We start from the raw sequence: 17,437 nt of genomic DNA on the forward strand, positions 1-17,437 counted from the left end.
AAGTACAAGCTCTTTGAGTGATCAGATTTTAGATAAGTCTCTGCTTGCAGCCACCAGACCCCTAGGGAGCCTCAACAACTTTAATGGACCGCAAGTCGGAAAAAAGATGGAGTATATTAGAAAGAAAGTGCAAATAATGTCACCCTTTACATTACAAGACTCTTAATATAGTAAGACAGGACTCTTGGAAAGTTAACAGATGTGCACAGGTGGCAAAGTGCACTGCTATGGAAAGCCACGCCAAAGGCCTAAGAAGGAGAACAAAACCCACACTGCTAAAGAAGTAATGCCAGCTTGAGAAGGTGGGCATCACTGGAACTGAGTAAGCCATATAAGTGTACTGCAAATCAAAATGAGGTTTACCTAAAGGCGATAGATAGATAGATAGATAGATAGATAGATAGATAGATAGATAGATAGATAGATAGATAGATAGATAGATAGATAGATAGATAGATAGATAGATAGATAGATAGATCGATCAGAGAGTAACTTGGCTAGTCTCCTCACCTGGCAGACAGAGCCTTGACATTCCTGGGTCTGAGGACACCGCAGCTAGATCGCTACTAATATGTACACAAATTATAAATAGTTGATGTCATAGTGCAGTTTAATACAAGAACAGAACATAGAACAAGGGAAGAGACATAGCCCACCTGCCCAGCTCTACACCTTTATTTCTTTTTATTGTGTTTTAGAAAATAACAGTCATTTACTAAGAAGGCATCATGGAGACTCAGCGACTAATGCTGCTGCTGACAGTGTCCCAAAGGATCGAGCTCAGTTCACATCCTGCTCTCTGTCATATTATTTCTTCCTTTCTGTTCATTTTTTAATTACATAACAAAACATGATAATTAAATATTTATCTTTTATTACCCTTCTATTGGACTGTCTCACACTTTTTGCAGACATGTAATGGGTCTACGTTGGCACAGAGGTTTTAGGGGTGGCAGCATGTCCTCACATACACTGGTATTCACTTCACACTGTGTGTCTGCTTTGTTCAGTTCTATCTCTCTACCCTAATGTAATGGAGAAGGTGTTTTCTGAAAGCAGAGGCCTAGTTTCAAATCTCCTTAGTAACTAGCCAAAATAGTAAAGCCAAATTGTAACAAACGTGCTGTTTATTATTTATATCTAATTACAAAGCTATTCAGTTATAGTATTAAATCAGGCATATATTTACTTTGTAATCCCTGAGAGGATTTAATGTCATAATAAAAGCACATTTATAACTAATACATTTGCACTGTGTCTTATTTGCTTTGCAGTTTAGTAAAAGCTGTCCAGTTAATTAACAATAGTTAATATTACATTCCCTCATTATTAAAAAATTATAAGTTGTTTATCGTTTAACACCATAATAAGGCTGTTTTGTCAAACTAGTAAAAGTGAAAATTAGCTGCTGCAAAGACTGACTGTGTACGTACATCACAACAACCGCCTGCACTTGTGGACTAAATGATGCTTACCTACCGTATATGGATACGTGTCGCCATTCAGTATTTTTCTCTGTAACCTTTAAATCCTAACTCAGGCAGAATGAACTTTATTGACAATTGCCATAGTTTTATAATGAATTAATGGATATATATTGCTGGGCTTCCTTTTTGTTCCACGTTACTTTGTTTCCCTGTCTGTTTCAAACAAATCTAGATCTTAATGTGTAATCACTCTATGCTTTCTGCCACACACGGTCATTGGAATGTGCTGACTATATTTTCTTTTGGAAATATTGGCTTCCTTTCAGAATCTTCTGTAAAGCAAAGCACACTGTTTAAGAGTTTAGAGGGAAGAATGGGCTGAAATCTGTTATTATCGTTAGCCAGACATGTTAGAGTCTAAATGATAACACAAAATACTATAAATCTATTTTTTTTTAAAAAGCTAGCACTTTTTTAGTGAATAGGTAAGCAGTTCATAAGGTATTAACTGTAGTTTGTTCCATGTTTTGTTATTTCACCCATTTTTTAAAGGACTGCAACCAAGATACGAGTTGGCTCAAAACAAGGCATTGTATTACACAGCCGAAGCAGGATTTGATTCTGTAAACGTCTGATAAGAACTAATCATTAATTTCTCTAATTAACAAATCTAACGATAATTGTGGAATCTGCAGAAATTGCCATCTGTATCCTATTTTTGTCTTTCACGTGTTGGGAAAAGGTCTTCAACCATGTATGATATAAGAGGGGTGATATAGGCAGATCCTAACATGTTTAAAAATTGCAAGCTGAAAAAAGGAAGGCATTCAGAATTCAGAAGGGTGTCTACCAATGTTAATAAAGATATCCTATTTAATTATTTAATAATTGTGGATTTTTTTTCTTCCATACATATTTACCTAATAACAAATATGAGTTGAGATGAGTGAACTCTACAGAGTTCACTTTGCAGTGGGTTTAGCGAAATCATGGAAAGGTTTGCAAACTCCACGAAATGTATTGACCTTGAAGTGGAAGGAGGAAGTGAACAGGTTTTGTGTGGCTTATGATGGTGCAATAGTTTTGTAAGGGTCATTGAGGGCAAGGGAAGCACCTGCTAACTACGCTGGTGACCAAAAATGTGATCTGAGATGTGCTAACCACTTGGCCATGATGCCTCAAACAGCAAAACACGCAAACGGAATGATAACCGTGAACAAAGTACAACAAATAGCCACAAACCAGCAATAAGTAAAATATATACTGTATATATATGTGGCATGACACTGCCTCATTTCATTGTCTGTATTCGCAGTAACAGGTGCAGTTGCACATCTTTTTTGTTTCCAATTTCTCTGCAGGTAGTTTGCACTTTTTTCTTCCATAAAGAGATAGAAACAGCTTGTAAAGAGTAATAAGTCTTTTGTTATTATTATTTTTATGTCACAGGGTCGTATGCATTTTCTTTCTTGCTAAGGGAAGGGGAGGAAGGATCCTTTAAAGCTTGCTTTAAAACTGTAGCTGGGCACATGGCTAATTCCACATGCAAATTAACCATGCGGCGCTGCCAGTGCCCAGGGATCATGTATGTCCAGTGGTAGTACTCCAAATATTATCACTATGGTCAGATAATGTACCCCTCAAATGAAAATACTGCCAAGTATTTTTTTTTTGGAAGGCTGGAGTAATGATCAGGTTTTGACATCCCCAAAATCTTAAGCTATGCAGGCATGAAAGTTTTGTGAATGATTACTACAGCTCTGTGATGTCATGCTAGCCTCACAAAGCGCTGGGAAAAAAAATGTTTGTCTAAGGCAAATGCAGGAAGAATTTCTAGGAAAATATTCATCAAACAAAGTCAACGGCAAATATAGCATATTTGCTCTAAACACTTTGTGGCAGTTTTTACCAATCAACAGTAAATATGAGTATGGAAGTCAAAGTTACTTTTTGTTCATTAGGAAAAGTGCTACATAAGTTAGATTTTTTTTTCTTGCTTATAGAATAATGGTTGAATAAATTACTATAATCAGAAACGCAGCAGTTCAGCCATTTTATCTTGTCTAAAAGCATGGGGGCATGAATTTTGAAATACTTTAGAAATTGCAGCTCTAATTTGTCACACCTTTAGACTTTTCTTTGAATTTAATATTATAGTCTTGAATATTTTCCAATAATCTTAGGTTACACAGAGAATATGCAAACAAAATATAAAAATTGGATTTTAGATAAACACATTTGCCAGAAGGAATCAAGCATTATGTCTATTATGGTAGAGCTATCTGGATTTTCTCATTTCCTAATGAGCGCTTTGTTGGAAATTTTCTTTTTGTATGCTAATGTGGCACCAAAGAACAGTAATTATTACATTTCAGGTATAAGTAACACTTATTGGAATGAAAATACTGAATTAAAAAGGGCATTTTCTATTAAAGGTTTTAATGAAGAGGTAAGGTTAATAAGAATTAGATAGATAGATAGATAGATAGATAGATAGATAGATAGATAGATAGATAGATAGATAGATAGATAGATAGATAGATAGATAGATAGATAGATAGATAGATAGATAGATAGATAGATAGATAGATAGATAGATACTTTATTAATCCCAAGGGGAAATTCACAATTACATTAATTAATGCTAAACAATTACATTAGTGAAATAAATATAAGAACAAATAACAACTGTTTGCTGTCTCACAAATGTAGCATCTCCTTTTAAATACTCATCTATTAATTTTCAGTGGATGGCACGGTCACACAGCAGTTACCAGTTTTTACTTTGAGTGACATCTCGATAACTAAACAGTGTCAAACCATGTCTTTCCTTGTGCACACCAATTTATAAAGTTTAACTTGGTAACAAAGTAGAAAATAATAACTCTTAACTATTAAAATGAATCCTACTACTTGTCCCTTCAACTCAGTCCCAACAAGTTGTCTCAACGAGTGTTCTCTAGCACCCATTGTACATATTATGAAAAGATCATTGTTGACTGCTATCGTTCTTAATGCACTGCAAATGTCAGTGACCAGATTATTACTGAAAAACTCAGAACAAGGTCCAAATACACTTAATAATTATAGACCTAGTTCAAGTTTAACTTTTCTTTAAAGTAGTGACCATGCAGAATTAGCCTCACCATATAAATAACAATCTACTTGTGAGATCCAGTCTGGCTTGTGCAGCAGTCACAGTACAGAACTGGAACTAACCCATGTTGTAAATTAAATTTTAATATTTTCTGATGAACAAAATGCTACAGTAATTATGCTGTTAAATTTAAGCCCAGGTGTTACACCATTAACCACTCTATTTTGTTACATCGGCTGGAAAATCAAGTTGAGCTCTTAAGCGCCATCCTTGTGTGGTTTAGTTCATTTTTATAAAAACAATTTCACTATATACAGAAAGGTTTTGACAATCCTTTGTTAGTATATTCTGAAGTTAAATATGTTGTCAGCAGGGACAACATAATACAATATTCATTTTCAGTTGTAAGCAGACAATACTCTGCTATACCTTTCTTTCAGACCAAATGAAGTTTCTTCTGTAATGGTCCTTAATTAATTTTGTCAGTAAATTAAAATGGGGGACACTTTAAATACAGAAAATACATACAGTAATCCCTCCTCCATCGCGGGGGTTGCGTTCCAGAGCCACCCGCAAAATAAGAAAATCCGCGAAGTAGAAACCATATGTTTATATGGTTATTTTTATATTGTCATGCTTGGGTCACAGATTTGTGCAGAAACACAGGAGGTTGTAGAGAGACAGGAACGTTATTCAAACACTGCAAACAAACATTTGTCTCTTTTTCAAAAGTTTAAACTGTGCTCCATGACAAGACAGAGATGACAGTTCTGTCTCACAATTAAAAGAATGCAAACATATTTTCCTCTTCAAAGGAAACAGAGAGGAAAGCAAACAAATCAATAGGGCTGTTTGGCTCTTAAGTATGCGAAGCACCTCCGGTACAAAGCTGTTGAAGGCGGCAGCTCACACCCCCTCCGTCAGGAGCAGTGTCAAAAATCAATACGTGCCCTTTGAGCTTTTAAGTATGCGAAGCACCGTGCAGCATACTTAAAAGCTGCACACAGAAGGTAGCAACGTCAAGATAATCTTTCAGCATTTTTAGACGAGCGTCCGTATCGTCTAGGTGTGCGAACAGCCCCCCTGCTCACACCCCCTACGTCAGGATCACAGAAAGTCAGCGCAAGAGAGAGAAAGAAAAGTAAGCTGGGTAGCTTCTCAGCCATCTGCCAATAGCATCCCTTGTATGAAATCAACTGGGCAAACCAACTGAGGAAACATGTACCAGAAATTAAAAGACCCATTCTCCTCAGAAATCCACGAACCAGCAAAAAATCCGCGATATATATTTAAATATGCTTACATATAAAATCCGCGATAGAGTGAAGCCGCGAAAGGCGAAGCGCAATATAGCGAGGGATCACTGTAAATGTTATTTTCTAAAGGGGAATAATGCAGACCTGAACAATAATCTGTCTCTTTTTAACTCAGTAGGTCTAAAATTAGTTTTACTGAATCAGTTTGAAAGCTTAGGCATTATCTTAGACATCCAGTATGTCTTTTAAAACATATGTTACAACACTATTTTATGTAAAACCTGTTTTTCCTTGTCTCCAGAAAGAGACTGTGAAATTAGTTAATGCGTTTATTATTGGTAGGATTGGTTACTGTAATTCATTTTCCACAAGGTTGTTCAAACCATTATTATTAGTAGTTAATTCACAAAGATACAGTAAGAATCATTACTAGAACTAGAAAGTACGACTGTATAACTCCTGTTCTTAAGTCTTTAAACTGTTGTTTTGGTGGCCTTAGGGCTGATTTCAAAATCCTCTTTTTTATATATACTGTACATTAAAATTTACCTATAGGCTTCAGAGAGAGAGAGATAGATAGAGTCAGTCAGTCAGTCATTGTCCAACCCGCTGTATGCTAACACATGGTCACAGGGGTCCGCTGGAGCCAGCACAGGGCGCAAGGCAGGAACAAATCCCAGGCAGGGTGCCAGCCCACCGCAGGGCACACACACACACACCCATACATCATGCACACACTAGGGACAATTTAGGATCGCCAATGCACCTAACCTGCATGTCTTTGGACTGTGGGAGGAAACCGGAACAGCCAGAGGAACCCCACGCAGGGAGGACCCGGGAAGTGAACCCAGGTCTCTTTACTGCAAAACAAAAGCACTACCAATGCGGCACCGTGCCGCCCTAGATAGATAGTGCAAGTGCAAATTAAGATCTTATTGTGCCAATTTACTAAGATTCCAAAGATTGAAATGCCAGCAGTGGGAGGTCAAACTTTTAGCTAAAAGGCTGCGAGGCTATGGAAAGATCTGCCTGCTTATTTAAGAGATGCCCCTTTTGTGCCTGCAACTAAATTCAGACTGAAGACTCACCACTTTCATATAAACTAGTATACCCTGACTATACCTGTTGATTAGATGTGCATATATCTCTGTCTATTAGTCAGTTGTACAAAATATGTAGGGTCTTTTACTGACCCTCCACTATTTTGTTTCTCTTCTCTGTATCCTGCTCTGGCACTGCTCTACCTCCAAGCTGTTTTCCTACCCAAGGAAAGACATCTGAGATAGTGGAAATCTTGGAATCCAAAGATGAAAAGATTCTGTCATATTATTAGACTGGCCAGTATCAGCTTATACTGTACAATATCCAGCAATGACTCGGTGGACAGCTGTCCTAGGTGTACTGAATTGTGACTGTGTCATTTGATTCTGCATTATAATTATTTGAGGTTTATTTAGAGTTTTTCTTTTACTCTCTTTACTCTCCTCCTTTGTTAAGTGGTCTTATCCTAATTATAATATTTCAGAACGTATATTGCTAGATTCCTTTCAGAAACTAACGTGAACTTTTTACAGTACTCTGAGCTTGCACTTAGTGAAAAGCTCTACACAAAATACTTGAGTTTGAATCCCGGCTGTTGACAATCTGTGTGCTGTTTATACTTCTTTTCAGACTCTGTTTTCTTTCAGCATCTCAAGATGCACACTTGAATTGACTACCACTCTGCACAGAGTGAGTAGGTGTATTTTTTGTTTGTGTCTGTGTATATCTAGAGATGAAATATGATCTTATTCAGGGTTGTTTCCTGCTTTGCAACCAATGCACTGCTGAGATCGGCTCTTCCTACCATGGATTCACCTACACTAGTTTAAAGTATTACGAAACACCCAGCTGGTAAAAGATTGCTGGGGAAAGTTCCAGAAGAGAGACAGTGACTGGCTCTGATAAGAACAGAGTGACAAATTGTGAGGCAGTTTGGGGTTAAACATGTCATTCTTCAAATGATACATTAAATGTAGGTGACACAATAGGTAATGACCTCTAATAAGAAAGATAAAGTGAAGCCATTTGCCACTTTGTCAATAGTGAGTGCCCAGAGAGGCAAACTGGAAACCATATTGCCCACTTCAAATTGCGGAATGACAGAAGAACAGTTTGATGGCAGTGCACAGTCCCTGAAAGAGGAGATATCCAAGTGACCCTGGAATTTAAGGACTACAGTTTGCTCAGGGGTGTCTGGAGTTTATAACCACCTTCTTGCAGAGGCCAAGCTGAGTCAGGAGAAGAGTTAGACAGCAAAGATTTACTGGCAGCATTTTCATAGAAAGAGAGAGAAAGAGAGATGAGATGTAAGAAAGGGAAGGCATGGTGGCTACCTACGAACATTCACAAACAGCGGTTTAAAATTTATTTCGGAAAGTTGCAGAGTAGCGCCACGGTTTTGTTTTCAATTCAGTATGTTTGGATTTTGTGTCCTTCCTTCTTCCCTCAACATTTTATTTTGAGCAAAGTCGTGGAGCTTTTCACTTTCTTGTTTTACTGTAAAAACTGGGTTCAGAATATGAAATGGGGGGATTAATGCATTTCCCATAATACATTACATCAATTGTACAAAGTAAAATCATCTTAAGCTGTTCTGTACTTCATATAGTAAATGGTAGCATACAGTATTTGTCAGTCATTATATGTATTAGACATACAATTAAACATCTTTTTGTTATTATTAATTACACAGAAATTAGTATTACTAATTACTATAGTATTTAGTAATAGTAATACTATTAGTGTATAGACACTCACAGTACCTTGAAAGCTTTTGTTGTGACTGAAAGGGAAGACATTTCCCAGTACCAGAGTACTGGGATCAATGATGATTTCCCGATTGGTGGCAATAGACTTGGTCATTTCCCTTCGGCCACCACCTCCATTCAGGCGCAATGTGAATTCATTGTCATGACGATCAAGGTGCAATGCTTGCCATTCCCCATTATCAATGCGGTAAGATGGTAGCTTCATGCTGTAATCCCCATCGCCAAGGTTATAAAAAACAGACAGCAGGCCCTGGACAACCTAGAAAGCAAGTAAAAACAAGTACAAAGAGTGTTAGAGTAATGCAAGTCCAAATGAAGAAAAAAGATTTGAAGCCAATATATATATATATACTGTATATATATATATATATATATATATATATATATATATATATATATATATGTTGTGACAGATGGCCGGGACCCACGCCTGGCTGGGACACCCCTTCACCACATCTGCCATGGGGACAAGGGTGGGAAGCCCAGTATCTTCCTGTGGGTGCTAGATGGCAGCACCCCTGGGTTGCAGCGGTGCCTCGGACTCCCCCAATGTTTCATAAGGGTTGGAGCTCTGTACAGCTCTGTGGGGTTCCGCAGGCGCCGCCAGGAGGCGCTGCAACAGGAGTGGCTGGTCCCTTTTGGGCACTGGTTTCTCCTTACCCGGAAGTGCAGCCAGATGTCAGCAATCAACCACCTGGAGCACTTCCGGGTGCCAGATAAAAGGGAGCCAGCAACCACCACTCAGTGGCCAGAGTCGGGAGGTGGAGGATGAAGCTTGCTGAGGAGGAGTGGTGGTGAGAGAGAGGAGAAGGTGCTTGGTGACTGCATTGTGGTTTGTGACTGTGTTGTGGCAGGGGGATTCACGGGGAAGATGTGCCCTCCAGCTGAAGAAAAATAAAGGTCTTAGTGTTTGTAAATGTGCCTCTGGTGTCAGTCTGTGTCGGGTCGGATGCTTTACAGCGTCCATATCACAATATACAGTATATATATATATATATATATATACATACAGTGGAACCTCGGTTCACGACCATAATTCGTTCCAAAACTCTGGTCGTAAACCGAGTTGGTCGTGAACCGAAGCAATTTCTCCCATAGGATTGTATGTAAATACAATTAATCCGTTCCAGACCGTATGAACTGTATGTAAATATATATATTTTTTAGTTTTTAAGCACAAATATAGTTAATTATACCATAGAATGCACAGCATAGTGGTAAACTAAATGTAAAAACACTGAATAACACTGAGAAAACCTTGAACAACAGAGAAAACTAACACTGCAATAGTTCGTGCTATAGTGCTAGGAACCGCTCGCTAAAAACAATTTTTTTAATGAGTTTTAAGCACAGGGGAAAAAATGAACATTTGAAATATCCGTAATTTAATAAACCACCAAGAAAAGTAACATTGCAACAATGCAGGCTACGAACCGATCACTGTAAATAGAACTAAAAACAAAAACAAGCCTTCTTTACCTTATGCGTCCCTCGCTCGCTCTCTCACTCGCGCCTGTGTGTGTGTGCATGCGTCTCTCTTTTGCGAGCCTGGAGCGCCTGTGTGTGTGTCTCTGTAGCGCTCCTGTGTGTATGCTCGCCTCTCTCTCCCACGCCTGTGTGTGTGTGCGTGCGTCTCTCTTTTGCGAGCCTGGAGCGCCTGTGTGTGTGTCTCTCTAGAGCGCTCCTGTGTGTGTGCGCGGCTCTCTCTGTCTCGCACTGCCTGTGTGTGTGCCTCTGTCTCTCACGCTGCCTTTCTCTCGCTGCCTCTGTGTGCATGTGTGTGTCGCGCTCTCTCGCTCTCTCTCGTGCTCGCTGCACAGGAAATGCACAGGGAGAGACTGAACATGTACAAACCGAAAGGGAACCTTGCTTGTTCGTATACCGAGTGTGTGGTTGTGAACCGAGGCAAAAGTTTGGCAAACTTTTTGGTCATAAACCGAGTTGTACGTGTACCGAGACGTTCGTGAACCAAGGTTCCACTGTATGTATGTATGTATATATATATATATATATATATATATATATAGGTTTTTTTGTTTTTTTTTCAGAATAGTTTCCAGAATAAACTTGATTGAAAGACAACATTTTGATCTCCACCAAGAAAATATTTCTTCAGGATGTCAAACACATTTTAATTATATCACTCATTACTTCACCATTACTTGAAACTTGAAAATTAAACACTAGTTAAGAAAATATGGATTATAGTTTCAAAGTCAGTTGATTTAATGAGGACAGTAAAACAGTTCAAATCCTTCTTCAGCAAGTGTAGGCAGTACAACAAGGACTAGGGCATGGGAGTGCTGGCTTGGTGAAATAACACAATTAATTTCCACACCTATGTCCACATTGTCTTGCAAGTGGAGAGATTTACACACATGAAAATTTCAGAATTAGGACATTTTTGATCACAGTTCTTATGAAATGACTCTTGCATGCATAAAAAATGTGTTTCCTAAATGGTTGTTTAGTCTGTGACAGAGTGGCATTACTCGGATAAACAGATATACTTGCTCTTTGTTAGAGCAATGCTTGTGCCTTCTGTATTCCAAACGTTGCCTGTTTGGACTAGTGTAATCTGAAATGATCACAAAGAATAAACAGATGATGATAAGACTTGGATGAAGACCTTTATCATTTTCATGCATTTACAGATTCTCGTTCATGGAAAATGGACCAAACCCACCCCGGGCTGGTTGGTGACTGTGCCTGATGCTGTAATCCTTAAATAGATTCAGTTGCTTTACATTATAAATAAAGAAATTTTGAATTGAAAGTTAAAGAGCATGTTCAGTGTTTTTCAACTGGAAGTTATTTCTTCACAAACATGGTATATATGCATTTGCAAACAAAATTGTGTTCTAAAGTTAATATTTTTCTATAATTTTTTTAAAAAGTTTCAGATGCATTGTTGTGACAACACAAGGAATCTGGAAATAATAATTTTATTGCATATTTTTGGTAATGCTTTTCACATGGTAAGGATACATTTTCTCTTTGCTTGTGTGAGTTCTCACATAAATAGCATGAAAAGTTTACTGTGATTTGGTCTTTCAAAAAGAAATCTCACTCTGTGGGGCTGAAAGATTATTGCGAAAGAAATGCTGAGATGGCACACACACAAGTCTTCTTTTACAATGACTGAATCTCATAATTTGAGGTTAAAAAATGACATGTATAAACTATTTTACAATGTCTGTGTAAAATCACAGAATACAGATCAATAATCAACAATTGTCTTGGATGTATTTGGTAAGTTTTTAAGCTTTTATTTTTTGGTGATGTTGCATGTCGCAATATATAAAGCAATGAGAGCAAGATATATAATTTTTTTAATTTATAGAAAATGCTTAACTTAATGCTTAACACTGTTTTGTAAGGCAAATGCATATCTACAATGTTTGTGAAGAAATAAATTCAACTTGATCTCGTTTTGAAAGAATTGTGTTGCTTTTCAGCAAAATAAATTTTGGCATTATGTTGTGCTTTTAAACCACAAGATTTCTAGTTCAATTTCAGTCCTTTATGACCCACTGTGAGGCATGTAATCCATACATGCTCCAAACTGTTTAAAAAAAATAATTAGTGATGAGCAAAATGATTTATGCAAAATCGAATTTGCAGCGAATCTCAATGTTTTGCATTGCAAAGATTTTTACAAGACAAATGCTGCTTCGATTCCAGCAAAATCCATGCCACTGACACAAAAACAAAGGTATTTATTTCCTGTTAAGAAGCATTTAGTATTGAAATAAAGAGCTCTAATGAAAACAAAAGCATAAACAAAAATCAATGGACTTGTTTCCTGTCATAAGTAGACATTCTGTTGCGCCATCAGACATATTATGTCTGTACTAGCTTGAGAATTCCCACTTTGCCATTGCAATGACAGCTAGGCAATCACAATCCTAACAATACATCGGGGATAAAATCAAGAAAGAGTGATTGTTAAGTAATGGTGGGGGGCTCAGGAGGGTAAATGTCTTTCTGTATAGTGAGGTTTCTTGTGGAGAAAACAGAGTAATGTGCACGACAGTGTGCTTTGATGTGTCTTCATGTGGAAAATATGAAGCATGTCAAACTTTTATAAAACACATTGCACCTCCAAGGTGATATGAAGGAAAGCCATGAATAGAACTTTACTGGTATGCTGCTGATTACTTGAGAAAAGCACAAGCAAGTTTGGAAGTGTCTTTAGGAAGCAATATTCATTGTTTTCTATCCTAGAATACCTTTAAAAGCAAATAAAATCTTTTTAGTTTGTTTTGTAATTGAGAAATCTCCAGCAGTTGTATGTGAATAGAAAAATTCCGTTTCACTCATTCACTCACTTATAGTATGTTTGGGGGCATGTTAAAAAATGACAGGATGAGATATTGGGACAGATTAGTTATTAGCAAAGAAAAATATTTAATCTTTAAAATTTCTCTTATCCTCTTGCTAATCTTCTTTGTTATAGGTATAAATGCCTGTAGAGGTGATGGTGGAAGAAAACACTGAGACAGAAGCCCTACCAATATATGCCTACCAGAACTGCAGCAATTCAAATGATCAGTTTGACAAAAAAAAGGTACCTGTGCCCGTGTTGATATGTCACAACAGATGTGTTAGTGTTCTTAACTAGTAAGCAAGAAATCCAGTGCAGAGTCTTAAAACAATGAATGAAAAAATCTGCCATCCCCAAGTAAGAATTTAACAAGTAAGAAGCAGATGTCTCTTGCTTGGTGACATTCTCATATGGCAGATAGCGTCAACATGTTGTTAGTTTTTAACTGGCCATATGGAGAATGTCTGGATGTGAACACGTGTCTGCAGCAGCTGCAAATTAGTTTTGAATTAATAAATAACAAAGGAAGTCCCAATAGCACCCGTGAGCAGCCTCACGCTGACATAGTGTCTCCTTCAGGGTCTGACATTACAATTCTTCTTTAACACTCCTGCAGCTATAGCCTGTACTGACAAAACTCACTGCTGCTGACGCACATCAATGAAATGCTCCACTACACTTTTTATCAGTAATATGTCTGAATCTGGTTACCAACAGGCTGTCCAAAACCAAAATATCTCATGCCATTAATGTCTCCGCATTCTGTGCATCATGTTGATAGATGCAGAGATTTTTAGCAGATCATGCAGGAAAAAACAACGAGTGTCAGTTTAAGTTTATGTGGGAGGAAAGTGAGAGGGGAGGAGGCTGCACACAGATTGGCAGTTCTCCACAATGGCTGCTTACTGCGCTGCATCACGTTGCCACGGAGAGCCCCAACATGCCTGCCTCTGCAACATATGTTCGAAACAAAATCTGTGGAGGCACTACCGGTTTGTGTCTGCCACTGTATGTAAGCTTTTTATGTCACAATTCTTCAGTTATGAACAAATATTGCACATTGGATGAAGGTTCCACTAATTGTTCACAAGTTCAAATCTATTATTTAACCAGTACCTCATCAATTTCTGTACTTAATTTACTATTATTTACAAATTCTTTTTAAGAAAATAAAATTTCAGCACTTTAAAATATGTCCATACTGTGGGAGTGTACACATTGTCTAATCTTTTCATGCCTGATTAATCCAATTCAGGGTCCCAAGGGGTCAGAGCCTTTCCCAATGGCATTTGGCTAAAGATAAGAACCATTGGTGGATGGTGAACTCAGACGGGGAAAATACCGAATCTCCAACTAACCTTATGCACACTTAAGGGGATACAAGGTTGTTTTAGAGAGTATCTCTTCACATGGAGAGTAATAAATACACAGAATTAGTTATTGTAGTAGACAGTGACACTTTAGGGACTTTTAGATCTTGACTTGATAGCTTTTTAAAAGGCTATGTGAATAAAATTTAAGAACACTGAAAGTTTAACTAATGACGGGAGATCTTTCAGTTTATCAACTTCTTTGGTCAGTTCATGGCTAAGTTCTCCTAAAACCCCATTCAGATACTTTTTAAAAGGTGTCAAAGTTTCATCTTCATCTACAAGACTCTGTAACTTATTCAGGATTTGCATGATTCTTGTATAAAGAGGTGTTTCCTGACTTCTCCTCTGAACTCATCATTGTATACCTGTTTTAAATGACTGAGAACGGAAGTTTAGTTGCTACTTATTTGTTGCCTCACTACTTATTCACACAGTTCAGTGGCATTTTTTCTACAATTTTGTTCCAGTGAAAATTGCCCAACCCATTATGGAATTGTATAGCTAGATTCACTTCACACAGCCGGTGCTCCCATCATGACATGTTCCCACTGGATATTAAGGGTTCAAACCAAACTTCTCACTCTGTGTACAGAGCAGCCAACTTAGCCAGTCAAACCAGAAGATACAACAGGAATTGACTGGCTGTCTTGGGCTGAATGACCTTTCTAATATAACAGTGCTTCTTACCATTTATGCTATTCAACTATCATGTGACAGGATGAATGGTGAGCACTGAACCTCTACCAGTGCTCCAGCAATGTGTGAAAGCACTTTAAATTTAACATGCAGGTTTTGCTTTAAATTGTTTTGGATATTTGAGTATGTGTAGTTTGTCTTTGGGCGGCACGGTGGCGCAGTGGGTAGCGCTGCTGCCTCGCAGTTGGGAGACCTGGGGACCTGGGTTTGCTTCCCAGGTCCTCCCTGCGTGGAGTTTGTATGTTCTCCCCGTGTCTGCGTGGGTTTCCTCTGGGCACTCTGGTTTCCTCCCACAGTCCAAAGACCTGCTGGTTAGGTGGATTGGCGATTCTAAATTGGCCCTAGTGTGTGCTTGGTGGGTGGGTGTGTTTGTGTGTGTCCTGCGGTGGGTTGGCACCCTGCCTGGGATTGGTTCCTGCCTTGTGCCCTGTGTTGGCTGGGAATGGCTCCAGCAGACCCCCGTGACCCTGTGTTTGGATTCAGCGGGTTGGAAAATGGATGGATGGATGGATAGTTTGTCTTTATTAAGCATTTCTTTTCATCTCCTACCCTTTCCTGGTTATTCTCTTGTCCTTGTGGACAATAACATAACATTCCCAAACCCACTCAATTAAACTCAGGGTCAATGACCTGACAGTACTAGGTGCAAAGCAGTAAAAAATCTTTGACAGGGTGCCAGTACTATCTATCTATCTATCTACATTGCTGGGCCAACACACACACATGCACACCAAAATTCACACAGGGCCAGATTAGTAAGCACATGTAGACACATCTGCACGTCTTTGGAGATGTGGGAGGAAAACTGGAGTACAAGCAAGACAACCCAAAGGAAGAATATGCAGACTCTACGCAGATAAGAAGCAGACTTGGGATCTGAATGACAGCTGCTGGATCTGTGAGGCAGTAGCACAACCTACTACACAACTGTGCCATTCAGAACAAACCTCCATTATCCATCAATTTTCTAACCCTGCTTTTTCCCACCACAGGGATCTGAGCAGCTGGAGTTGGTCCAAGTGCAATGTAGGAACCAATCCTAGATGGGATGCCAACTCATCACGTGTCACATTCATACATAATGGGAAAATGTACAGCCATTAATTATACTAATCTTAACATTTTTGATACTTGGGAGCAAAACAGAGTACTAGGAGAAACCCAAACAGAGACAGAGAGAACATACAAATGCTACAGCAACCTGTGTAGGAAATAAACTCATGTTATGGGGTAGCATCATTAATCACTGGGTCACTGTGATGCTCTCTACATACCTCACTAAAAAAATTAGCAAAATGCTTGTGATTTACACCCTCATGTGCTTAGCCATCAGTTTAATCAGGCAACTGTTCAACACTTCTTTTTCTCCATCTTGTAGTTTTAGTTTTAGCTTAACTTTGTGAAATGAAGGCATACTGATAAGTGGTAAATTTGTAAGAAAAAAAACAACTACAGAGTGCAGCATTTCACAAAGCCATCTCATTACCCTAGTTGGCAACCATAGCTGTTATCACATTTACATATTAATAAAACTTGTCACTCTTTAACAAAGAAGTTTATGTTTAACTTTCATCACTGCTGTATGTTCAGTTGGTACTCTGACAGAGTAAGTAGCAGGGTATTGTGGTAGTAGGCCAGAGCACACAGAGCTTAATCTCAAAATGCAGCTGCACGGTTATTCCACTGTTAGTTTTTCTGGTTGTCTCATGCTATTTAAAAATGGGTGGCATGGTGGTGCGGTGGTAGGAGACCAGAGTTCACGTCCTGGGTCCTCCCAGCATGGAATCTGCATGTTCTCCCCGTGAACTGCGTGAGTCTCCTCCCACAGTCCAAAGACATGCAGGTTAGGTGAACTGGCAATCCTAAATTGGCCCAAGTGTGTGGCTGGGAGGTATGTGTGTGTGTGATCACCCTGCAATGGTGCCCTGTCCAGGGTTTGTTCCTGCCTTGCCCCCTATGATAGCTGGGATAGGCTCTAGCAGACCCCTGTGGCCCTGTTCAGGACTAAGCAGGTTTGAAAATGCCTGACTGAATCAAGTCAAGTCAAGTTGAGGAGCATGCACTGGTACAGTGCGTTGCCGCACCCACTACACAACGAAACAATGTGGGATCCTGGTTGGTAACCCCCAGGCAGACACGTGGTCCAGTCCCACCCTCCGGAAATGACCCTCTATCTGCTGCAGCCAGGTGTTACGTGGGCGACCCCTTGGCCTGATCCAGTTCACTCGGGTCCCCAACAATGAGGATCTTACGAGCCGGATCACCCTCTGGGAAACGTGCCACATGGCCGTAGTGCCATAACTGACACTCCCTCATAATGCAGGTAATGGTACTGGATTAATTTCAGCATTTTAAAGATAAACCAAAAGCATCCATTCATTTATTGAATCAACATGATCCAATTTTAAGGTCATGGGGAGCCTGACACCTTCCTGGCATTTTTTGGATTGA

General features: G+C 38.9%; 1 protein-coding gene across 2 annotated transcripts in view; it reads right to left on the reverse strand.

Annotated features, from left to right (window-relative positions):
- Nucleotides 1–17,437, reverse strand: part of si:ch211-186j3.6 (neural-cadherin) — a 631,675-nt gene that overhangs the window by 54,062 nt on the left and 560,176 nt on the right. For both annotated transcript variants that reach the window (XM_051932159.1, XM_028809678.2), the window contains exon 29: nucleotides 8,585–8,849. In XM_051932159.1, coding sequence (XP_051788119.1) covers nucleotides 8,585–8,849 — 265 coding nt within the window. The remainder of the gene's footprint in view (nucleotides 1–8,584; nucleotides 8,850–17,437) is intronic.

This window comes from Erpetoichthys calabaricus, chromosome 9, assembly GCF_900747795.2.
Source record: "Erpetoichthys calabaricus chromosome 9, fErpCal1.3, whole genome shotgun sequence".
NCBI classification, from domain to species: Eukaryota; Metazoa; Chordata; class Cladistia; order Polypteriformes; family Polypteridae; genus Erpetoichthys; species Erpetoichthys calabaricus.